Consider the following 26957-nt stretch of genomic DNA (forward strand, 5'->3'; position numbering starts at 1 on the left):
TCGAACCAATTGCTAACAATTGTGGCCCATTGACACGGCACGTTTCATCCATAAAAATTTTATCGTCGTTTGGGAACACGAAGTCCGTGACGGCTGAAGATGGTCTCCAGATGGCCGGATGTAACCATTGACTCACCTGGATCCCAGGACCCATTCCATTCCACACCATTGTGGAGCCACTACTAGCTTGCACAGTGCCTTTTGATAACTCGGGTCCACAGTTTCGTGAGGTCTGTGCCACACTCGAACCCCACCGTCATCTCTTAGGCCGGTATTACACTATCAAATTTCTTTGTCCAATATCTTTGTCAAAGATTTTTGATAGTGTAATAGGGACTTTGTCAAATGTCGTCCAATATTTGATCAAATCTAGGGCCTCGCTGTATATTTGATCAAAGAAACCGCTTGTCTTCTGTTCACTGCAATGTGACATGTTACCACATGGAGCGCTAGCATCGCTGCAGCGTTCTGTCGTCTGTAGTGTTTTTATAACCATTGCCGGTAAATACAATTGGTGTGTGCCGACAACTACAAAATTAATAGAGATGTCTGAAGCTGATGAGGCGCTTTATAACGTGAGGCACCCTGAATACAAAATAGATTAAGAAGATTGGAGACCTGACCTGACCTGACCTAACCTAACATAACATAACCCTCTCCTGTGTCAAGGAATCGGAGTGTTACAGTGAGCCTGTCTTCTGAAGATGTAGCAGTTCTTAAATGAATATTGTGCTTTGTTATATGAGGATACACTTCACTGAGCACATACAGAAATGTGTGCTCATCCATTCTTAAGTAATTGATGTACGACTTGACGTCTTCCACTGTAAGCTCACGTAACAAGTTTTGTTTAATGCTTTTATCGTGTCGTCGTAAAACCCACGGCTTCACCCAGATTAGATTAGTTTTTCGTTCCATAAATCCGTGCTGAGGAGATCCTCCTGGATGTGGAACATGTTGATTTTTTTAAAGCTGAAATAACAATACTAATAGTATGAATAAATACATCATTTGTTTCTATTAAAAATTTCGCCAATGGAGTAGCAGGAGTTGGCCAGTACTAAGTCTTTCAGGCTCCTTTTAAACTGATCTTTATTTCTAACTAAATTTATGTTTCCTGGCAAATTATTGAAGATGAGTGTTCCTGAGTAGTGGACCCCTTTTTGAACTAAAGTAAGTGCTTTTAAGTCCTTGTGCAGATCATTTTTGTTCCTGGTATCGTGTGTATGAACTGAGCTGTTTGTTGGAAAAAGAGATATATTATTTACAACAAATTTCATTAAGAAGTAAATATACTGAGAGGCAGTAGTTAGTATACCCAGTTCTTTGAAGAGGTTTCTGCAGGACGTCCCTGAATTTACTCCACAAATAATATGTATTACACACTTTTGGAGTCTGAAAACTTTTGTTTGACTTCAAGATTTATCCCAAAATATTATCCCATATGACATTATGGAATGAAAGAAGGCAAAGTATCCAAGCTTTTTCATTTTTATGTTGCCTATGTCTGCTAACACTCGAATTGCAAATACAGATTTGTTAAGGCCTTTCTGCAGTTCTGTGGTGTGCTCCTCCCAACAGAATTTATTATCAAGTTGTAATCCCAGGACTTTTAAGACTGTCAACCTCGTATGTACGGTTCCATTTTTCCCCCCACTTCTTTTCCGCATGTGCACACAGTGCAATTGCCGTACGTACAACTGCTGCGGTTAATAACAAGTTGTTGTCAGCCATCTTGAACTTTGACGAAAAATTTGATGACAGTGTAATACCCCTTCTAGCGCTACGTCAAAGATCTTTGTCAAATATATTGGACGGAATATTGGATCACATCTTTGATCAAATCTTTGACAAAGACATTTGTTAGTGTAATACCGGCCTTACCGACTGAAATAGGGACTTACCTGAGCAGATCAACGTTTTCCAGTCGTTTAGGGTCCGACCTATACGGTCACGAGCCCAGGAGAGGTGCAGCAGTTGCTGTTAGCAGAGGCAGTCACATCAGTTGTGTGCTGCCACAGCCCGTTAACACCAAATTTCGTCACACCTAACGGATGTGTTTGCCGTACACCCCACATTCATTTCTGTGGTTATTTCACACGGTGTTGCTTGTCTGTTAGCACTGACGACTCTCCGTTAAGTGAAGGCCGTTGGCCACTGCATTGTCCACGGTGAGAGGTAATGCGTGAAATTTGATATTCTTGGCACACTCTTGACACTGTACCGAGCGAGGTGGCGCAGTGGTTAGCGCACTGGACTCGCCTTCGGGAGGACGACGGTTCAATCCCGTCTCCGGCCATCCTGATTTAGGTTTTCCGTGATTTCCCTAAATCGCTTCAGGCAAATGCCGGGATGGTTCCTTTGAAAGGGCACGGCCGATTTCCTTCCCCATCCTTCCCTCACCCGAGCTTGCGCTCCGTCTCTAATGACCTCGTTGTCGACGGGACATTAAACACTAATCTCCTCCTCCTCCTCCTCTTGACACTGTGGATCTCAGATATTGAATTCCCTAATAGTTTTTGAAACAGAATGTCTAACTACCACTCCCCGTTCAAACTTTATTAATTCTCGTAGTGCGGCCGTAATCACTTTGGAAACTTTTTCACACGACTCACCTGAGTGCAGTGGCAGCTCGACCGATGCACCGCACTGCTCTTTTATACCTCGTGTGCACGATACTACCACCGTCTGTGTATGTGCATATTGCTATCCTGTGACTATCACATCAAATGTAATGATAGTTTCAGACACTTTACTGGTCTCATACAGGTGTGATTTTATGTGTACAGACTGAAGTAGCGAGTGAAAATGTATACCTGCTATACCTTAAATGCAGAATAAGTTAACTCTCGTTATTTGCTGTCCTTACTGGTGTTGCTGTTTTATTGGACAACAGTGTGTGTCACCTTGTTCACATGTGTAGACCTGTTTGTTACGGCACCTTTTAAAATCAAATTTATCTCAGAGTTTGCTTGCCAGTGTTGAAGCACATCTCTGTGCAGAGAAACCTTTGAAGTCTTCACAAAGTTGATTTTTCTTTGTGGTCCCTAGTCATGTGACTAAGTCAGTGCCAGCAGCAGCTGTGTGTAAGCTGTACTTTGTCATCTGGCAAATTTTCTTAACAGAAAGTGTATGACATTTTTAAAATTTTGATTACCAGTTGGTGCAAATTAGGCAGTCTTCAGGCCTAAAATACGGGAGGACTGGTGTGCATTGCTTACTTTTGACAAAGCTAGATGTATCTGTCAATGTCCTCCTTTATTTTGGATCTGTAGATTTGGCTGAAGTTGGTAATTACGGTACATTGTGGTCTACACTGTTTTATAATCACAAGATTGCATTTTGTTAGGTGAACAGTTTTACATTTCTGTACATTTAAAGGAAGTTACCAATTTTTGTGCCATAACAGGGACGGTACTGTGATGATCCTGCAACTGACTACGTTGTATCTGTATACACGGTACTGAACTAGACTAATTTTCTGCCTTCAGTTTTCCTGTGTCTGTCATTTTAAGCTTAACCGTACGATGCGTCAGTGCTTTGGCTACGATGCGTCAATGCTTTGGCTCGGTTTCAGGTCGATAAACACATCCGGCGGCTCGACTCTGACTTGGCCAGGTTTGAGGCAGAGATACAGGACAAGGCAGTCAGCAACTCTCGCAATCAGGACGATGGCACCTCTTCAAAGAGTGAGTACTGCCCTTTACAACTAGTGTGTGTGTGTGTGTGTGTGTGTGTGTGTGTGTGTGTGTGTGTGTTTATATATATCTAAAAACAGATGATGTGACTTACCAAACACAAGCGCTGGCAGGTCGATAGACACACAAACATACACACAAAATTCTAGCTTACGCAACCAACGGCTGATTCGTCAGGAAAGAGGGAAGGAGAGGGAAAGACGAAAGGATGTGGGTTTTAAGGGAGAGGGTAAGGAGTCATTCCGGGATTGGAATGACTCCTTACCGTGTCCCTTAAAACCCACATCCTTTCGTCTTTCCCTCTCCTTCCCTCTTTCCTGACGAAGCAACCGTTGGTTGCGAAAGCTTGAATTTTGTGTGTATGTTTGTGTTTGTTTGTGTGTCTATCGACCTGCCAGCGCTTTCATTTGGTAAGTCACCGTGTGTGTGTGTTTTTTCGTTTTGAGTTGTAATGTTTAAAATAATTTGGCTCTTTGTTACCTATTATTAGCCTTTTGCTCCATTTTGGACTTACGATCTGCTTTTTCTTGGGTTGCTGTTAAGAATTGTTACACCACATTTCGAATCCCTGCCAAATTACCTCTGAGATTTTAGTGGATTAATAACATGTGTATTCTCTTCATCAGACATACACAAACTCATTTACATCTGTTAATTCATGACTCAGTATGCCATGACTAGGGACCAAAAAATGTAGCGTCTTTTTGGCAACATTTGCACCAAAAGTGAAGACAAACAAAGCCTTAGTTATTTGAAACTGATTGTTAAAAATAGTGCCAATTGGTAACTTTGTGACTGGAATTCTCGCTTTTGCAAAAACTTCAGCACTTCTTTCATGCAAAATGGCTTTTTTTTTCTAGATTTAGCTGTATGTGAGCTTAAAAAAATGATTGTTCTGCTGAAAAGCAGCAAACTTATCTGCATACAATTAATTTTGACCTTTCGTGGGCATTCATTGCCGTGCAACCCATGCTTGACAACGTTACAGACAGAACACACCAGCAGTTAGTGTAGAAGTAGAACTGAATGTGCGATAACTCTTATTTTAACATCAGGGGAAGAATTTCGGCACAGTCATAAAAGTTACATATATACTAAGATGGTATCTGTTCCTTCGGACATGTCCGAAAGAACGGATACCATCGGTGACCATGCAGCTCGTTAGTATGAAATTACAATGAAATGAGCACCATTAGCTGCTTACAGGCATTGACGTACGTCTACGGGGACAGATGAAAATGCGTGCCCCAGCCGGGACTCCTCTATCCATCTGAGTCACCAAGGACACGGAGGATAGCGTGTCTGCAGGGATTTATCTCTGGCACGCCTCCTGCGAAACCCACATTCTCAGCTTATTGTCCCGCACTACATTTGTAGTGCCCCTGCCCATTATACTCATTACTCGCGGCGCGTTGCCGATTCCCGTAAGAGTTCGGACACTGTTTGTGCATTGGCACAGAAGAAGAAGATGGTCAAGTGGCCAGTGAGCCTGAACTATACATATATACTAATATTGTATCTGTTCTTCTGGACATGTCCGAATGGGCGGGGGTACTACGAATTTAGTGCGGGACAATACGTTGAGAATGTGGGTTTCGCGGGAGGCGTGCCTGAGATAAATCCCTGCAGTCACGCTATCCTCTGTGTCCTCGGTGGCTCAGATGGAAGGAGCGTCTGCCATGTAAGCAAGAGATCCCGGGTTCGAGTCCCGGTCGGGGCACACATTTTCATCTGTCCCCGTTGACGTATGTCACCACCCTTAAGCAGCTAACGGTGTTCATTTCATTGTAATTTCAAAAAAGTTACAGATTTTGTGTTCCGCACTATAGCACAATGTAGGCTATAGTGGCAGATGGCCACAAGCATAAAAAAATCTATAATTTTTACAGCCAGAGGGGAGAGGAGTGATGCGGGGAAACGAGCCTGTCCTCCCTTTCTCAAGGCAGCAGCCTACAGCAGAACCGACACATTGTCACAGGGATCGCTGATCTCTTCTGGTTTTTAATTCATAATCGAATATGTGACAGACCAGGATTACTCGCGTCAATTATTTCAAAATAAGAATAGAAAATGAGTGACGTACAACACAAAGCACTCGGGAATTTCCCATACGATTGCTGTCCAGGTTACCAGAGTACTGTTAACAACAGAGTCCAGGCCCGACCTCTGATTGTATTCGGTGCAGCGACAGTTCGAGATGTCCGCTAGCTAATTTGCCACATTTAAAGTGCCACATTATACCAACTTTCAAGCTTTAGCTAACAAACAAACATACACGGTTCTTTCTTATAAAATGCTAGGTCTCACAGCTGAGTACTGCATTGGACTATGCGGCATGTATCTTAGATGGGCCATTCGACTGCCCACAGTTGGCATGGTGCCAGATCATTGATCGCATTGATATGTCATTGTGTTTGTACACTTTTTATTTTGCAAACAGGTTCTGATGCACATTATATTTACAGTGGACTTCGCCAGGTGATGTAAATGACCAGTAACTGAAATTTGGTTACCTTTTTGATGTTTCTATGTAGAAAATAAAGCTATGAGGATTGACTGAAAAGTAATGCCCCCACCTTTGTAACTCTTCCACAGTTGGCAGCATTGGTAAGCGGCAGGTACTGGCTTGCTCCGTAGCCTCTTCTCTACAGCTCCAGTTGGCGGGAAGCCTTAGCATTGAACGATTGTGTTGTTACAGTGTAAAGTATGGAACCCTGCGCAGACGGTCGGTCAATGCGATTTAAGCAATGTGCAGGCATTGAATTCTTGAGAGCAGAAGGTGTCACCGCATTGGAGATTCATCAGAGAATGAAAGCAGTTTATGGTGATAGTGTTGATGTGAGTACTGGGTGTCATTGGGCGAGTAAGTTTAGTGTCCATGATGCATTTCAACCTTTAGGGGCATCATAAGATTGTCTGTAAGAACAAAAAACCAATGAATATTCGGCATGAGTGCACAGGTAAAATGAACTTAAAGCAGTAGCAACATACTTAAAAGTAGCTGAATATCAATCTCATCCATCATAAACACATAAAAAGCAAGGTGGACCTTGTTAAATGAAAAGAAAACAGCCAGTATATCATCATGAAGGTACAGAAAGACGGTGGACAAATTTCAGACAATGGAAATTCCAGGTAGGAATATCAACAATGTAGGAAAAGTTAGATTGCTACTTGCCCTAAAGAAGACACATCAAATTGCAGACAGGCAGTGACAGTGTGTGAGGTGTGCTTTCTCTCTCTCTCTCTCTCTCTCTTTGTGTGTGTGTGTGTGTGTGTGTGTTTGTTTGTTTCACTGACGAAAGCTATGTGAGTGTCTTTTAATCATGCCTGTCTGCAACTTGATTTGTCTTCTTTATGGTAAGTAACAATCTCATCTTTTCCTACATTGTTGATGAAAAAATTTCATAGACATATCGCATGTTATCTTGCACACACCAGCTGACATAGTAGTACAAAATAGGGCCGTACTTCCAAAAATAAAGGCAGTATGAGTAACGCACAGCACAGTGTCCTTTTCGCATGCAACAAATTCTACTGTGGGAGAACAAGATGCCAACACCACATTTCGTGTGGCAATAGTTGCCCAGGTGCCGCACATAACCATCGCAATGCACGTTTACAAAATATAGAAACCGTGTAAATGTAATAAATATGATACATATAAGCAAACCATGGCAACGCGAAGAAGTCTAAATGTGCATTAAGGTGGTAAAATGAAGTAATTAGTTATAACAACAACAAAACAATCAAAATTTGACAAAATTATGTAATGAGATATATAAAAAAAACTCACCAAGCAGCGGCAAAACACACACATACGAAAGAAAGTTATAATTAGGCAAGCTTTCGGAGTCAGTGGCTCCTCCTTCTGGCAGAAGAGTGAAGGGGAAGGAATAGGGGTGAAGAAAAAGGACTCTAGACGTCTAGGAAAAGTGGTAAGTTTCAGGAAAATCACCCAGAACTGCGGGGACAGGATGAGAAGGAAAGACTCTTGTACTTCTCCTCCTGTCCAGTAAGTCTTCCCTGACCCGTGGTTCTGGGTGACTTTCCAGAATCTGCCCCCTCTCCCTAGATCTCTTGAATCCTCTTCCTTCACCCCTCTTCCTCCCTCTTCAACCCTTCTGCCTGAAGGAGGAGTCACTTGCTGTAAAAGCTTGCCTAATTACAACTTTCTGCTGTGTGTGCATTCTGCCGCTGCTTGGTGAGTCATTTTTTTATCAATTCAATTAGAATAATTATTTAAAAAGAAGACAAAACATAGGAAATCAAAATTTGTCATTAAAACTGTCATATGGAGTAAAGAAGCTAAATTTTAGAGTGCTTGCACAGTGTATGCATACAAAACCAACAACCCAAACATCAAGGCATTAGGAAAACGGGCAGTTGTAAGCATTGCAGACTGTTGACAAGTACGTATTTCTAGTCATTAGAATAAAAGTATAAGTTGCAGAACATAAAAAGTAAAGTCACCTATGATAAAATAAAGTCATTAATAAGCACCTATTTGAAGTACAACTCCCCTAACTTCATACACAACAAAACAAGTTAAAAACTAGGCAGTTGACAAAAAAAAGGTATCACTGTAGCAGTATTTCAAACACTGGAAGCGCTGTATCATAATATAATTGTTTCCTGCTAATCAGCTGATCGTTCAACAATTTGTCTTTATCGAGATATAGTTTAACAATTTTCAACTTCTCGAGTAGATTCAACTTTTGTATGAAGTTAGGGGAGTTGTACATCAACGGGGGGCTTATTAATGACTCTTTTTATCGTAGGTGACTTTACTTTATGTTCTGTGACTGCGTTTTTGTTCTAATAACTAGAAATAGTTAATTGTCAGTAGTCTGCTCATTCCTGATGCCTTGATGTTTGGATTGTTGGTTTTGTATGCATACACTGTGCAAGCACTAAAATTAAGCTATTTTACTCCATATGACAGTTGTAATGACATACTTTGATTTCTTTTCTTGTCGTCATTTAAAGCAATTATTCTGTTTTATGACCTTGTACTTCTGGCTTCTTGTGGTTGCCATGGTTTGCTTATACAGTGAAACCCGCATTTACACTTTTCAAGGGACTTCAAAAAATGGTGTAAAATGCGGGAAAATGTGAAATGTGGGAAATAACGTTTTAAGCTGCAAAAGTTATGTATAGGATACCCCCTTGAACTTTATATATGATGTAATGTACATAACAGGCATCAGAAGACTTGTCAGGGACTTGTTTATTATCTAATGAAGGTTTATTATTGAATAAAAACCGTTTGTGTAACTGGAACTGATAACTGTCTAGGAAGTAGAAATGTTTGACCCAATTTCATATGTCATAATCGATGTTTATTTAAATAATGAAATACTGCACTATTTACGTATTTTTTCATTCTTAGCGCAAGGCTTTTCGAGAATTTTGTTTCGTTGTCAAGTGCAATTATGTAAATTAGTATATTGTACGGTGGTTGAATGTGTGTTATTCTGTGTCTCTTACACTGTAGTCGTCTTTTATTGAATGACGGTGTCAACTAGTGCTCCAAGTGAACGTACGCCAAAACACGCTAAATAAGGTTCGACAAAGGTGCCACAACTATCACGAAACTGCGTTTGTGCAGTAGAGATAGTTTGGAAATGGTTGTGATTGATCACAATATCTTCATTCGAATGAATCAAGTTACTCGTATCAGCCACCGTGCCAAGTAGAGCTTGGCAGCAGCGGGAGATATGGCACAAATTGTTCCAACTTTTACATGTTTGCCAGTTCAAATCCGCTGAGTAGAGTGCCTTGTTGTCAAGAAACTTAACCACATAATATTTGTAAACATTACTGGACAGCCAACATCATGCCAGTGTCATTTTTTCTCTGCAAAAAATTTTTCATAATGCTTAAATCACAAGAAAATTACAAATATGTTGACGCAGAATCAGGTGCAAATTAACATTGAAGGCATAGGAAATTTGACGGGGCTGATAAAAAATGTAGTAAACGGTGGGAAAACGTTAATTCCGGGAACGTAAAAGTGGGGTTATACTGTATGTTTCTTAATTTATTAAACACAGTGTTTGTATTTCCTTCTCTCACAGTAGTATATGTGTGCTTGCCAAAAGGACACTGTGCTGTGTGCGGCTCATACTGCCTTTATTTTTGTAAGTGTGGCCCTATTTTGTACTATTATGGCTGTGTCAGGTGGTGTGAGGTAAAATGCAGTACATCTGTGAAATTTGTCTGCCACCTTTCTGTACCATTTTGATGATAAACGGGGTGGTTTCTTTTCTTTGAACTAGGTCGACCTTATGTGTTCTTATAATGGATCGATTATATATCCGCTGCAGAGTGAAAATCTCATTCTGGTATCCAGTTAATGTTGCATCCATTTTCCATTTTATATGGCTATATGATGATGGGTTTCATATTCAGCTACTTTTACATACGTCTCCTTCGCTTTCCGTTCATTTTACGACCAAGATAGGACTATGCCCTTCTTCTATCTGTTACTAATTCTTTGGTTTCTTGCTTTTATAGATCATAGACAATTTGATGATAACCATAAAGAGTGAAACGAGTCATTGACATTAAATAATTTTGCAACAAAGGTTTTTTTAACTCACAAATAGATTTGAAACTGGTTGCTGCAATATCCTACAACAATGAAATGGAATAATTTTTGCTACTAAAAATAATCCTACTTTTGAATCCAGTCACAGGCAGCCTCCAGTCTGGCAGTATGGTGGGTGTTTTTAGTCTAAAATTACTGAATAATTTAGCCTGTAAGCGGTTGTGAGTTGTCACAGTGGAGTGACCAAGTCATTTGTTCACTAACAGAAAGTGACATTTTCCACCTTTGCCGCGCTAATTTATTTTGTTCAAAACTAGTTTCAGTCTTACAGACCATTCTCAAGAGATTGTGGTTCTGTACAAAACAGAATATATTATATTACCTCCAGGAATAGAAATGTAATAATGTGAATGTAGACATATTTGAAATGCATTTACCTGCAAGAGAAAACTATGCTTTATGTACTGAAATGACAGTATCATTATAGTTGTGTTTTCTATTTGGATTGGTTCTTAAATGTTGTCTCATTGGTTTAACAGCTTTGACATTTACAAAGGTTTTATATTGATAAAGAGTAAAGCTAAGTGTGGAAGAAATTTAATAATAATTTCAAATACTATGACTGTATATTTGTATGTGTATTTGAGGAAAGCCTAGAAGGCACTATTTGTGAACAAATGATATTAATACAGCAAATGTGGAAAATGTCACTTTCTTTAGTTAATTCATTGCTGTGGTAGACACTGTGAAAAAAAAATCTACATTATTTCTGTACACATGTTCTTAACTGGAATACTCTCTTTCAAATTCAGAAGGTGGTAGGGGTAAAATACAGGGAGCGAAAGGCTATTTACAATTTGTACAGAAACCAGATGGCAGTTATAAGAGTCGAGGGACATGAAAGGGAAGCAGTGGTTGGGAAAGGAGTGAGACAGGGTTGTAGCCTCTCCCCGATGTTATTCAATCTGTATATTGAGCAAGCAGTAAAGGAAGCAAAAGAAACATTCGGAGTAGGTATTAAAATTCATGGAGAATAAGTAAAAACTTTGAGGTTCGCCGATGACATTGTAATTCTGTCAGAGACAGCAAAGGACTTGGAAGAGCAGTTGAACGGAATGGACAGTGTCTTGAAAGGAGGATGTAAGATGAACATCAACAAAAGCAAAACGAGGATAATGGAATGTTGTCAAATTAAATCAGGTGATGCTGAGGGAATTAGATTAGGAAATGAGACACTTTAAGTAGTAAAGGAGTTTTGCTATTTAGGGAGTAAAATAACTGATGATGGTCGAAGTAGAGAGGATATAAAATGTAGACTGGCAATGGCAAGGAAAGCGTTTCTGAAGAAGAGAAATTTGTTAACATCGAGTATAGATTTAAGTGTCAGGAAGTCATTTCTGAAAGAATTTGTATGGAGTGTAGCCATGTACGGAAGTGAAACATGGACGGTAAATAGTTTGGACAAGAAGAGAATAGAAGCTTTCGAAATGTGGTGCTACAGAAGAATGCTGAAGATTAGATGGGTAGATCACATAACTAATGAGGAGGTGTTGAATAGGATTGGGGAGAAGAGAAGTTTGTGGCACAACTTGACTAGAAGAAGGGATCGGTTGGTAGGACATGTTCTGAGGCATCAAGGGATCACAAATTTAGCATTGGAGGGCAGCGTGGAGGGTAAAAATCGTAGAGGGAGACCAAGAGATGAATACACTAAGCAGATTCAGAAGGATGTAGGTTGCAGTAAGTACTGGGAGATGATGAAGCTTGCACAGGATAGAGTAGCATGGAGAGCTGCATCAAACCAGTCTCAGGACTGAAGACCACAACAACAACAACAACAACAACAACATGTTCTTCTCATGTACGTCGCCCTTAACATTGCAGTAGAACACATTGACCAAATAACAAAAAGCAACAAGTTCTTTATCAACATTCTCTCTCTCTCTCTCTCTCTCTCTCTCTCTCTCTCTCTCTCTCTCTCTCTCTCACACACACACACACACACACACACACACACACAGAGAGAGAGAGAGAGAGAGAGAGAGAGAGAGAGAGAGAGAGAGATCCATGTGGACTTACTATTATACTCTTGATTTGTTGAGCTTTATTTGGCCAAAGTGAAACGAAGGCTCTTCTATTGTGATGCTTGCTGCTTAGTTCCACTGTCATAGTCATAAGACCAACTTTTTACTTGTCTTGAATCAATTGGTTAAGTTCCCTGCAGACTTGAACATGTTATATTTAGTCATCAGCAAGCAGTCACGGCATTAACTTCAGCATAGTCTTGTTATGTTAAAATCCTCTGACTCAGTATATTTGCATGTGCCCAAGGTGTTGCAGAGGTGTCTAGCAGTCTGTCTGTGACCTTGCAGAATCGCATTTCTTACTTTCTCAACATATTACGGTTAGATGCCAGTTGAGTGCTGACAGAAATGGCATCCAACAATCAATGTTTGTCCATTTCTGAAATGCTTTAACCAGTCATAATTCTGTAACTGACTTCGTCTCATAAAGCTTGGTTCAATGGTTGGTGTGTTCCCACAGCAGTTTGCTCAAGTTTAAAACGAAATTTTATACAGGTATGCTGCTCTTAACAACCATTGCAAAACCACAAACTGACAGAAACGTGACAATAGAAATGTGCTCACCAATAACAGGTTGGATCATTCAGGGCATGACCATTTTCCTTCTGGATTCGAGTAGGAGTTACGGGAAGACACGTAGTGGTACTTCTACATCCACACGACTGCTATGCAATTGACAGTTAAGTGTTTGGTAGAAGATTCATTGAAACACTTTTCAGACTGAAACTTTCTGGCATTTTAAAACTGTGTGCCAAACCGGGACTCGAACCCAGGACCGTTGCCTTTCGTGGGCAAGTGCTCTACCAACAGAGCTACCCAAGCACTACTGACGACCCATCCTCACAGCTTTACTTCTGCCAGTACCGTATCTCCTACCTTTCGAAAGTCACAGAATTTCTCCTGTGTACCTCGGGGGACAAGCACTCCTGGAAGAAATGATATAATGCGAAGATGTGCTTAGCCACTGCCTGAGAGAGATTGGTTCCGGGATGAATTTTCACTCTGGAGCAGGGCAGGTACTGGTATGAACCTTCCTGGCAGATTAAACAGTTTGCCTTTGTTTTAATGATTGCCATTGGAACTTGTGTATCATGGCCATGAAACTCTCCCTCCTATATCATGATATTTTTTGATGTCTTTTGTCAGTCCTATCTGATCGGGATTCCGTATCGTACAGCAGTACTCCAGAAGAGGACGGGCAAGCATAGCGTACAGTCCCTAGTAGACTGCACCGTCAGAGTTTTCTGCCAATAAAACCGAGTCTATAGATCACCCTTCCCACAACATTTTCTGTGTGATGGTTCCAATTTAAGTTGTTCTTAATTTTCAACCCTAGGTATTTAGTTTAATTGACAATCTTTAAAATTGTGTGTTTTATTGTGTAACAAAATTCATTTGGAGGACACCACTCTTTGCACTTGTAACTATTTGCACACAATTGAACACGACTTCTTAACTGGCACAAACTTGTAATATTGAACATCACTTTCTTTCAGCAACCGTATATACGTTTCAGTGGAGAAATAACACAGCCAACCTGTTTATTTGACACAAACTGTTGGTGAAATGTCAACTGTCTCAGTTGCCCTAACCGTGTACCTCGTTTCGACAGAAGGCCGGAAGAAGCTGAGGGACAAGGAGCGCAGCAAGAAGCGTGGCGGCGTATCCTCGGAAGACGACGGCGGGTCCGGCACGGTCAAGTCGTCCCGTAAGAAGCAGAAGAAGGGCGGAGGTGGCGGTGCGGGCGGCGGTGCCGGTAGCGGAGGAGGGTCAGGGGGTGCGGGCAGCGGCGACAGCGGGGACTTGGGCGGCGGTGCGGCAGTGGCGGCAGCATTGGCGGGCATCGCACACCCGTCTGACGTGCTGGACATGCCGGTGGATCCCAATGAGCCCACCTACTGCCTCTGCCACCAGGTCTCCTACGGTGAGATGATCGGCTGCGACAACCCCGATGTGAGTACCGCTTCTGCTTTCTCGACGTGTGCCAGATGGGTATTCGGACCTGAAACCTCTCGCCTTTCTCGGGGTGCCCCACTACCGATGTCACGTACTTTGCTGACCGATTTGAATTTTCAGTTATTGTGTTAGATTCTGCACAAGCGACACTGTCAGTCTAGTGTGCTCTTCGTATTAAATCCGTGTCCTTCGATTTAACCTGTAGTCCAATTTAAAGTAGCAGGTACTAGACAGGTAGTGTGCTGACCGTTTCAGCCAACGCTACACCAATGACGTCCTTATACTACTGGCATGAGAGCTCTCACTGTGTTGACACTTCTGTTGTGCAAATCATTTTGCTTGCCAGTTCTCAAGTAGGAAACTTGTTAAGGCATGGAAATTTTGCCCCTTTAAAAAATAAATGCATCTCCAGTCCCAAATGAAATTAATAAGATATTTGACGTGCTAGAGTCCCATAGAATTCTATACCATATGTGAATTTCATAATTTTTGGAATAAATTGAAAAAATCAGCCAACCAGTTGTAAATAAAGGTTTATTTTCCCTTGACCATGGTTTCAATGTTTGTATAAATATCTTCTTCAGAAGGGATCAAGTGATGTAAAAAGGCCAATACTTCTGAAGAAGATATTTTTATAAATATCAAAACCATGGTCAAGGGAAAATAAACCTCAATTTGCAACTGGTTGGTTTTTTTTTTTTAATTACAGAATTGCTGTTTCACAGCCATTTTTAAGACTTTTCATAATTTTCATTTGATTTTTTTTGTGGAATATAGACTTCAGACTTCACAGTTACTATGACTCAGATTTTTTTTTTCGGGGGGGGGGGGGTTGAGACAATAAATAACTAGATGCTCTGTTGCTGAGTGAGCTATCTCGGTAACCAAAAAGGAAAAAGTACTTAAATGAGCTCAGTTGTTTGTGAAATATGGTGTGTCAATGATCAAAAGCATCCTGGGTTCCAGATTCGAACAACGCCATTGCTTAAGTTTTTAATAAAAATTGTCAGCAATGGCAGCCAAACACTTCCAGCACAAGAAGTCACCCTTGTTCTGCCATTGGCCTCTTTGAAAAGGGCGGAGGAGCAGACACAGGAGCAGGACACACCCTTGCCCTCCCAGTGGGAAACTGCCCCTAAAAGGCGGAATAATCGGCAGTGATCGATGGTATGAGACTGCAGAAGGCAGTGGGAACCACTGTATTACAGACACATGATGTGTATCCACAGGACTTGTGGCCAGTAATTGAAAAAGTATCACAATGATCTCTCCACTGCAGAATATTCTAGATTAGTCTCCTAATGAGGTCTCCAAGAGGGGACTGCCGAAAGGATGGTGTCAAAGAGAAGAATATTGAACAACCGACAAAAGATTAACATTCTAAGAGTCAGGGTGTGGAATGTTGGAGATATGAGTGTGTCAGGGAAGCTAGAAAGTCTGGAAAGGGGAATGCAAAGGCCCATTGAAGATATAGTCAAGCTCAGAGAAGTGAAATGGATAGGAATGAGGATTTCTGGTCAGACAAATGTAGGGTAATATCAGCAGCAGCATTCACAATTCTCACACACACATGGTCACTGTCTCTTGCTGCTGAGGCTGGACTGTGACCAACAGCACATGATTGGAGAAGAAATCAGAGTGGCGGGCGTGAGAAGGTGGTTGGGAAGGGCTTGTGGGAGCATTCAGACACATTGTTGGGACAGGGTAGGGCAGCTAGGTGCAGTCGGGAGGGTTAGGCGGGAGAGGGAAAGGGGAAAAAAGAGATAGAAGAGGAGGGGAAAGAAACTGTGGGTGCATTGGTGCATAAAAGGTTGTGTAGTATTGGGGCGGGAGCAGGGTGAAGGACAGCGACTAAGCAAGGTTGAGGCCAGGGGAGTTAAGAGAATGTAGGACATCTTGCAATCAGAAAAGCTGGTGTTGCTAGGAAGGATCCAGATGGTGCAGGTTGCGGAGCAATCATTGAAGCGAAGAACATTGTGTCGGGCAGCGTGTTCAGCAACTGGATGATCCTGCACTCTCTCGGGCACAATTTGGCGTTGGCCATTCGTGCAGACAGGCAGCTTGTCAGTTGTTGTGCCCACGTGTAATGCAGCACAGAGGTTGCAGCTTAGCTTGTAGATGATATGACTGGTTTCACAGGTAGCCCTGCCTTTGATGGGATAGGTGATGCTTGTGACCGGACTGTAGTAGGTAGTGGTGGGAGGATGTATGGGACAGGTCTTGCATCTAGGTCATATTGCAGGGATATGAGCCATGTGTTGAGGGCTGTGGGAGAATAGAGACGGGTGAGGATATTGTGTGGGTTCAGTAGCCAGCGGAATACCACTGCGAGAGGGGTGGGAGGAATAGTGGGTAGGAGAAGCACTGTACTGTCCCCCACCCCACCCCAAACCTCCTCCGTACCCCACTCACACAGATTGCTTTTCCCATCACGCACAGTTGCTCACAGTCTGGCCTCGGCAGCCAGAGACAGTGGTCATGTGTGTGCAAGTTGGGCTTTATGGTGTGTGTGTGTGTGTGTGTGTGTGTGTGTGTGTGTGTGTGTGTGTGTGTGTTTAGCATCCTCGGGAACATTTTCGAGAAGTGCTTCACATGAGTTCCTCCAAGAATCGGGGTCACCTTCAGAGAGCTTCCACACATTTGCCAACTTGTACGGACGGTAGTGAAAATTTGCCTTATTCAGCAATCGGAAAGTGCAGTGACAGACACTTGACTGCACACAGAATGCTGTGGGGATTGCGAGATTGAAACTCTCACTGTCTCAATGCTATCACATGATGTGATGGGCTGAGGGACTCCAGTGCTTCTCATTGTCATACTCGCGGTTTGTCTGAATGTGATTGCCCGTGTAAGAATTGATTTCCAGTCCAGAACGTGGACCGACGGGATTGCGTTGAAGCGATTTCAAAAGATGTGCCGGGTTGCGTGACACAGCATCTGTTCAAAAAGTAGGCTACTCTGTGTTCCGACGCATGATATTGACTGATCTGGAAGAGGACAACACTTCAGAACTGCACCTGTCGAACAAGACCACTCCTGCCCCGCTGTGACTGCTGCAACCTGAATGGTGCCCGTGTTAAAACAAGGAAATTACGTTGACAGTATAAGGAAAAGGTAGATTACTACTCACCGGTGAGTAGTAATCTGTCTTTTTCTTATATTATACTGCTTGCAGTGTGCATGCAGGGCTGTCTTCACTTAGCCGCTACAGCTGTGTAAGGCGGGTGACCTCGAACGGGACTTAGCCGCTGCACGAGGCGCCAGGCGGATCGCGCTAGAGTTTTAACTTAGCGCGATCCGCAGAATTGCTCGACTTCCGGTGCCACCATTGCGGTTTATCGGGGCGCTACTTCCTGCCGCGCCCTTCTTAGCAGTGATTACGTCACTGCTACTGAGGCAGCTGCACGCTCATTCCATTCGAGGCAGCCGCACAGTACAGACAGCCGTGCCGTTCCGGAGGAGAAGATATGCGAGAAGAAGCAGATTACCTGTCTGCAAGAATGATACATTCAATCTTACTCCTAAGAATACTGTTCAGCAACAGTTATTAGGAGGGCCTATTGTTTTTGTAGGTTGCAAGATTAATTTTTCTTGTAGTACTACTGAAGTCGTTGCTGGTAACTCTTGGTTGACTGTTGCTATAATTAGAGGAGGTGATTCAGCTCTTGGAGGACTGGAGTATGATTTTCAAAACTGTGTAAAACAAAACATTAAATATGTACTTACAGTATTAAAAATAAATATAAAAATTCTGATTTATAAAGGGGATTTTATTGCATTTTGAAATCGGGAAGTTGTATTGCTACACCCTGTGTTACTTGAGTGTTTATGTAGGCAAAAATTTGTGTGCTGCATGGAAACAAGTCTTACAACTGAAAAAATGTGATGTCATTAATTTAAATATATCCCTAATTTTTGCACTGTTCGTATTTTCAGTAGCCCTTGTTCACTATTATAGTAAATGTGTCTGTGTGGTTGCAGTGTCCGATAGAGTGGTTCCACTTTGCGTGCGTGGGTCTGGTGACAAAACCAAAGGGCAAGTGGTTCTGTCCAAAATGCACAGCGGACCGCAAGAAGAAATGAGCAGAGTGGAATGCAGTGGAGTCTGGATGCCCAGGCGTATACATTTCTGGCAGCAGAAATCCGTCTGTGTTCATTCAGCAGTGTGGAACAGTTGCTTAGAATGGTCAGTTATCTTCATCTTCTACAATCACTGTGTGAAAATTACTCAAAAATTGTGGTACTTCATAATGACAAAACATATTAGAGGATTGCAAGGGACAACACACACTTACAGATTCTCACTAAGTTCGTCTTTGCCACAGAAGCTAGGTAACATCACAAGAATAAATGTCATTAAGAAGTTAAAAGGACATTGTGGTTCTTATTATTTTAAACGAAGGAAACATGACAGAATCACAATACTGTTTATATTTTACAATATATATGTTCCTTATTAGTCTAGCAAGAAAAATTTTGTCAGTTCAAGGCCCATCACATCTTCAATGTTTTACACAGTTATAGAAATTATTCTATGGGGAGGGTTGTGTGGGTGAAGATTGTCCTCACTTCGGTTGGGAATCTGCCAACAGTTATTGGAGTGAGGGCCACACCTCTGTTGTATCAGCTGTGGATCTTTGAGTTCTGAAGTCCAGCTGCTTGTATGTTAGTGTTTACAGATATAAAAACAACGTGAAGGTCACAGCTGCAAAAAAGTGCGTTGAATTGTCTGAGGCTGTAAAATATAGACACTAATGCCAACTGACACCAAAGTTTTGGTGTTTCTATCAAAAAGTTTTGGTGTTTCTATCAAAACTGTTAAAATTTCCTGCCCCACAGTAATGTTTTGAGCATTTAACACAGCTGTGGAATAGCCTCAAAAGTCCTGAGCCATAGGTTGCTGTGGCAAATTAGTCACATGTTCTCATCAAACTGAGTGTAAGATATGAGCCGGAGCCATCTTTATATTAATTCTTCACATTTCATCTGCAAATAATTCAACCACTAACTGCAATTGTTCTGTAATAAGAACTTTCATCACTAAACTAAGGAACAGTATTAATTAGTGGGAAGTTGTGTGTATATCCAAAGGAAAATGCGCTTAAGAAAAATGTACAGTTCTGGGAAGATAGAATGGCTGGTAGTGCTTAATTTCCCTTTCAGCAGTTCTGTCTCCTGTGGATTTATATGAGTTGTAGACACTATGGATGACTTTCCTGCAATCTTTCACTATGGGACATCACAGTTTGAAATTAATTTTGTGGCTTGTATGTTCACCCCCAGGAGGCAGAAGTGAAGGATGATTAATTTATTTTAAGAAAGAGTTTGACACTAGTGAGGGAATATAGGAGCTACGAAAGAATGTCCACAGTGAACATTGTATCTACAAAGATTTTCAAAGACTAACTGACAGGAATTGTCATAATTTGTTAACATTGCCATTCTTATTGGAAAATTTTAGGGTATGTTAAGACTAGGAATTTTAAATTATTACAGCTGATGGTGGAATGATATATATCGTAAAATTTACTCTGCAGTGCATGTTGTGAAAAACTGAGATGGTGTGAAGTGTATCGGGTGGAGAAATATTTTTTTGTTCAGACCACACATCTGGCTACAATGGCAAAGTTTAGACAAAGTGCACATTTAGGTGCCTGATGATGTTTATGAAAGAAATGTGTTACATATTATAGATATTCTAATCCATGAATAAGGTTTAAAGAACAAAATTGTCAATTTTTATGCAACTGTGGATAACTTTTTAATCTGTTTTTCTCTTCCACATCCTCCTGTTGATTTTTTCCTCTTCTTTTTTAGGTAACTGAAAAGTATTATGTTATTTGTTTATATTTTTATATTGCATATATGTATGTAAGTGTATATACAACATAATTTAATGTGTTCTTTTGACAATTAACTGCATAGATTTTTTAAGAGATAGATCTGTATTTATAAAAAAATTTTAGTGTATGCTCAGTTTTAGGTATTCTATGTCAAACTCCTTATGAATCCCTTCCTGTTTAAAATATTTTTATGGCAATATACTCTGGGTTAATCGGCTTTAATGACTAAGATTCCACTTCAAGTGTGGTTCCTGCTATCTTCTTTGGCTTACAGAATTAAGGTCAACATGATAAGATTAGTTTGTTTGCATGTTGAATACTTTAAATAACTGTAATTGTGATATAACATTCAGATATCCTTTGATGTGTTTCATGTATAAAAAATATTGTGTCAGTAATGATTGCAAATGATCAAATTGTTGTTAAGTATAAGCCTCTGTGTTTCACTTAGCATACACAGTTCTGTACTAGAACCTGTTGTAAAGTATTATGTCAAAAGAACATTAAATTACATTTTCGTATATGGCTGCTACATTTCTTTTATCTTTTAAGCTCACTACACCTCAGCTCATTTGCACACAGTTGCTTGGTAGTAATCTACATACATTGTATGCAGGAAATGTAAATGATCGGAATGAGATGACAAGGTGGGCCCGAAATATTTCCTATTTCAAAGGCTGGAATTCAGACCTAAAACATGAATCCTTCTGTCTCTCAAAGGAGGAGGAGAAAGCTGCCAAAGTTTCCATGGGCAGTAACTGTATCCATTGTAACAGGAAAAAAAATCTAAGTAAAATATAAATAATTATGTTTGGAAAGATTCTCTCTTCCACTACAGAAATAGTTACAAAATGTGGGTATAGACAAGTTATTTGATTCGATAGTGAGCTTGCAAACTTTGCACTTCCCAAGCCATCTTAACTGTGTGTGACACAGTGCTTTTGTTGTTACTGCCACCTCGCCCACCCCCCTCTCCTTTTCCAGTCCCAAATAGCCTGCAGGAAGAATGATTGTTGATAAGCCCCCATGTGAGTTCGAATCTCTGTAAGTATACCTTCATGGTCTGTTTGTGAGATACATGTAGGAGGAAGTGATACATTGGTTGAGTATTCTGTGAACCTACACTTGCAGAATTTTAAAGTAAACTGCACCATTTTGGAGAAAGCTTCTTTTATAGCACCTGCCACTGGTGTGCCTGATCATCTATGTGACATTTCCACACTAACAAATGAACCTCTGACAAAATGTATTTTATCTTCTTTTGATGCTCTCTATTTCCTCTATCAGTTCTTTCTGGTATGGGTGTCAGACCAAAGAGATTTTTGTAACGTATCTCCTGGAGAGTCTTCCAGTGACTCTCTGTCTGGCATCTGCCTTTTATATGTTTAGTTTTATGGGGTCGTTGTACTTTAGATTGCTGCAGTTGCACACTCCTATATATGTAGTGGATGTGTCTGACGTCAGTGATTGATTGGAACTGTGTATACAAACAAGAATGAGTCTTTCCACCTATTTGCAAGGGGACTTTGAAAAGTAAGTTACACATTATTATGGCAGACCAAGTAACTTTCATTGAATGCTGCACTACATTCAGAGGTGACACAGATACATGACACTACTTTTCAACTTAGTCATGAAGTCTTTGTAAACATTGGTTGGAACATTCTACCTACTCTCAGTTCCTTGCTGATCAGTTGCAGATCCATTCAAGAATCACTGATGGTGTAACTGACTGATGGATGATACGATATCTAACCAAAAGAATGCAGAATGTTGTGCTTAGTAACTCAACCAACGTAATCAGCAGAGATTCCTCTGAATGGTGAGAAATCGCATAGGGAGTTCCCCAAGGCTCACTCTCAGCTCCCTCATTGTTCGTTATACAGCTAAACCATTTTCCGTGTAATATACAAGCAGAATTAGTTCCTTTTGCGGATGAAACTGGTATTGTAATTGATGCAAACATAAATACAGCAACAGAAGAAATAGTAAACAATGTTCTTAAGTGTCATTGGTTTTCTACGAATGGTCTCACCTTCAATTTTTATTCAGTTCTGCATATCTAGGGCATAACAATAAGTGTAACATATGGTGAGGAATTAATGAATATGGTGGAAAGTTCAAAAATTGTAGGTTTCCAAAATTGAGAATTTAAACTGGGAAAAGCATATTTTAGAACTCCTAAAACAACTTAGTTTAGTCACATTTGGAATTTTTGCAAATCCACTTGGAATCATTACAAACCCTGGGGAGAGACAAATCAGTAAGTTGAAATATTTTGCAAATTTCCTTCAATAATGTCGTATGGAATAATAATTGGAGTAACTCACCTTTTTTAAAAAGCCTTCATTGCCCAAAAATGTGGTGATGCTCAGCCATGACCATATTGTAAATAACTGGTTAAGGAATTTGGCATTCTGACTACTACTATATTATTCCCTAATGAAGATTGTTGTAAATAATACACTGCAGTTCAAGAGGAACAACGATGTATATAATTACAATATCAGAATGACATTCATTACTCCTAATTAAAAGGATTGCACAATGCTGCAACTAAAAAATTTGGTCATTTATCAGTGATATAAAATGTCTGAACAAACAGTACAGTAAAATTTGAAAACTGGAAAAGTTTCACTTGACAACTCCATCTATTATGTAGACGTATTTCTGTTATTGCAGTGTGTAAAAGTTGGTGGATAGGACTTACTCACATCTTTATATTTAATAATAATAATAAAACTTATAAATGTTCAGCACGTAGCTGTATTTACAGATTAATTTGTGATGTGAATGTAATATGACGCATTCCACATCATTATGATCTAAAAGGGAAGTCATCCATGGATCAAGACTAAAGCTGTCGGCACATGGGACGAGGCAGGTAACACTGACGTCCATGCAAACGGTATATCCCACATCAGGAGAGACAGTGCTGTAGGCACACACCACAAACTGCTTGACGTGATTTTGTGCTCTCCATCGGTGGTTGTGGATATATTTGGCTTGCAAACCATACAGTTTGTTCACCAAAATAGATGTGTATAAGGGGGTAGATTGTGTTGTTGCCCTGGATGATGATTTACACAAATATTTTGTCAGGATTTGTAAGCGGTGAGTCCTTGAGGTACGGCAATATGCGAACACGAGAAGTAAGTTTAAAACAGTTTTATTAACAAAGACGGATTATAAAACATGCACGCTACGTGCACCCTTCATCACTATGTCTGACATCCTAATTACGGTCGTATCGAAAGGCTCCATGGTGAGCTAAGAAAAGAGACATCTACATCTACATTCATATTCCGCAAGCCACCCAACGGTGTGTGGCGGAGGGCACTTTACGTGCCACTGTCATTACCTCCCTTTCCTGTTCCAGTCGCGTATGGTTCGCGGGAAGAACGACTGTCTGAAAGCCTCCGTGCGCGCTCTAATCTCTCTAATTTTACATTCGTGATCTCCTCGGGAGGTATAAGTAGGGGGAAGCAATATACTCGATACCTCATCCAGAAACGCACCCTCTCGAAACCTGGCGAGCAAGCTACACCGCGATGCAGAGCGCCTCTCTTGCAGAGTCTGCCACTTGAGTTTATTAAACATCTCCGTAACGCTATCACGGTTACCAAATAACCCTGTGACGAAACGCGCCGCTCTTCTTTGGATCTTCTCTATCTCCTCCGTCAACCCGATCTGGTACGGATCCCACACTGATGAGCAATACTCAAGTATAGGTCGAACGAGTGTTTTGTAAGCCACCTCCTTTGTTGATGGACTACATTTTCTAAGCACTCTCCCAATGAATCTCAACCTGGTACCCGCCTTACCAACAATTAATTTTATATGATCATTCCACTTCAAATCATTCCGCACGCATACTCCCAGATATTTTACAGAAGTAACTGCTACCAGTGTTTGTTCCGCTATCATATAATCATACAATAAAGGATCCTTCTTTCTATGAATTCGCAATACATTACATTTGTCTATGTTAAGGGACAGTTGCCACTCTCTGCACCAAGTGCCTATCCGCTGCAGATCTTCCTGCATTTCGCTACAATTTTCTAATGCTGCAACTTCTCTGTATACTACAGCATCATCCGCGAAAAGCCGCATGGAACTTCCGACACTATCTACTAGGTCATTTATATATTCGCGCCCGAGGCCACGCTAGTTAATACGGCGGCCGGTGGCGCACTTGGCTGCGTCACACTCTGCCCGGATGCACGTGTACTGACCAAGCAAATTGTGGGCGTTCCAGATAGGCCGGCTGGCGAGCGCGTGTTACGTACCGTACGGCTGCGTGCAACCCGTAGACCCTTACGTCACTCTCCCCAGAGAAAAAGAGCAATGACCTCCGGGGCGTTATGAACCTATTTCGCCTTTTTTTGCCTCAGAAGGCATTGCAACATATATTTAATTTGCAGACACAGTAACGTTCGGTACAGAGAAGCGTGCCTTCGAGAAGACAGTTTCATACATGACAAATGCTGTTGACAAAAGACAAATTAATAAAAGCAATAAAAACACAATACTGACAATCAAGTATGCATCAACATTACTGGATGAATCAAAGGATTTAATTTTATTTGCTGCTTCAATGAAGTTTAACTCATTATTGGAAGAAATCAAATTTTCATAAATATCCTTAAATAAATTTTGTCTTCAGAAAAACTGGATAAGGAATGCTTTCCTTACGTTAATATGTATGAATCACTGTAATAAACAGATAACATTCTCATTAATATCAAATGTCCAGTTGCATGAAATGTAGTGGCATTCAAGATTAATCCACTATTATTCAATTTGAGTGTAAAGGGTAGCTCAGGTGTACACAATTTTTACATGTAAATCTGACATCAAGGGTGGAGTTAAATGAGAAAATTATACCTTCAGAACATCTTTGAAGACATGGATGATAAAGATGCGTTAAAATTCTAGGGCAATCGTCTCTTGGGGGATGATTCGTAAACAATTCTTTCTCGCAGCTGTACACTCTACTGTCTAAGAATACTGCCTGTTCAGGGCAAATTAACTTATTACTACATTTACACATATGCAAATCTTTTCATTTAGGAACACAAAATATCTTTGATCCTTGCTGATCAGTAGATAATCATTCAGTACATACTTTACATGAATACTTGCCTGTCTCCATTTCACAGGGCAAGTATAAATCTTATATATTTCAAAATTATGCTTTGATCTAGCAATGGGAATAGAAACAATAACAGTTAATTCATCTTCAGTCATTAAAGAGTGTGTGCTGGTTAACTTGTAGTAAGCGTATAGACTGTAAGAGTTAACAGGGTAAATCATAGTATAGGTTGCATCTAGCTTTCATTCAATTGATAGGATCTGTAAAAATTGTCCTGGATGCAGTAGTACACTGCTCAGACAATCATTTCAACTACTTTCTAAGGCTGTTCTTAAGTTAAGGGCATCAATTCTAGCATTTGATAAATTATCAGTAATCCTTAACAAAAGAGTGTTTAAATCTAAGTGTGCACTCACAGCATTTAATCCTTGGCATAGTTCTTGGATATTTGTGTTCGTTTCATTACGAGTTATGTGGAAATGTGAGCTAAATTGCTTCACATTAGAGAGGTTAGTTGAATCTGTACTGGACTGTTGTTCAAGAGCTAATATTTTGCCTTTAACTTCCAGTAGATCTCGACTAGTTAAAGTACCAAATACAGTATGAAGGATACTCCTTCCAAAATCAAACCAGGCACGTTTACGCGTAATTAAAGTTTTGTGTGGCAAAAGCTTTAAAAAAAAAGTAAGTCTCTTGATCATAATTAGCTAATGTAAACTCTACCTGCATTTTGACTGTGATCCTGTTATTACACCATGATGTACCCATTTCCAAAATTGTATCATTACCCTTAAAAGAACAAATTAGATCAATTTGCTTCTTTACAGAATTGAACTGTTGCTGGATTTCACTCAAATTGTACCTGAGGACAACTTTTGCATTACTTGTTGAAACTACAATGTCTGATCGTGGTTCAAGCAAAACACCTATACTCTGTGGTACTATTACTACAGCATTAGTAGAATACACTATCACAGCAAACATTAGAATAAAAATGAACATGGTTAGTTAGTTCTAAATACTAGAGTTAACAATGACCATAAAATAAATAAGTTTTGTGTGGTAACCTGTGGAATAAAAGGTTTAGTTTCAGTTGTGCACTCGTGTAATAACTTCAGTATTAAATTTTCACAACACATTCACATAAGCACATGGCTGAAATAAACACACACATCGCTCTCACATGCACTACACACGTTTACGCAGATTTTAGGGGTGTCTGGAACAGGATCGCTCGGAACGTGGCGATGCCTCGGCCTCGAAGTCTGGAGTGTGACCTCGCGATTCTCACTTCCTGGGTTTGAGAACAGCAGGTCTGCCTCTCGGTCGGTCCTCATCGTCTTGCGATACTACGGGAAATCTACCCAGAAATGGCTTTACACGATTGCATGAACAACAATTAAACGAAAGGGTAGTTGGAGCTTAAGAGTGACTGGCGACAACACCTCCGAGATTGTATATGGTCCTTTCCAAAACTTCTTAAACTTTTTGACTTGACTCTTCTTTGACACCACGTTGCTCAGATACACAAGACCTCCAACTCGATACTGTGGCACTGCTGCTTGGCAGTCGTGTTGTCTTGCTTGTTGAAGAAAGGACTGATGGTTTCGCTGTTTCACTCCCCTCCACGCTTCCTTTAGCTTGTGTGCTAGATCCCTTACGTGTTCATTGCTGATTCCGGCAGTTGATCGTGCAAAGTCCGAGGGCGAATGCATTCTTCTTCCGTAG

The 26957-nt window shown here is 40.6% G+C and overlaps 1 protein-coding gene across 1 annotated transcript in view; it reads left to right on the forward strand.

Moving 5' to 3' along the window:
- LOC126213223 (inhibitor of growth protein 5-like) overlaps nucleotides 1-20655 on the forward strand; it is a 39714-nt gene extending 19059 nt beyond the window's left edge. The window contains exons 3-5 of the mRNA XM_049940867.1: nucleotides 3578-3689; nucleotides 13948-14288; nucleotides 18273-20655. Coding sequence (XP_049796824.1) covers nucleotides 3578-3689; nucleotides 13948-14288; nucleotides 18273-18374 — 555 coding nt within the window. The 3' untranslated portion in view covers nucleotides 18375-20655. The remainder of the gene's footprint in view (nucleotides 1-3577; nucleotides 3690-13947; nucleotides 14289-18272) is intronic.
- Nucleotides 20656-26957: the final 6302 nt, after the last annotated feature.

This window comes from Schistocerca nitens, chromosome 11 (assembly GCF_023898315.1).
Source record: "Schistocerca nitens isolate TAMUIC-IGC-003100 chromosome 11, iqSchNite1.1, whole genome shotgun sequence".
NCBI classification, from domain to species: Eukaryota; Metazoa; Arthropoda; class Insecta; order Orthoptera; family Acrididae; genus Schistocerca; species Schistocerca nitens.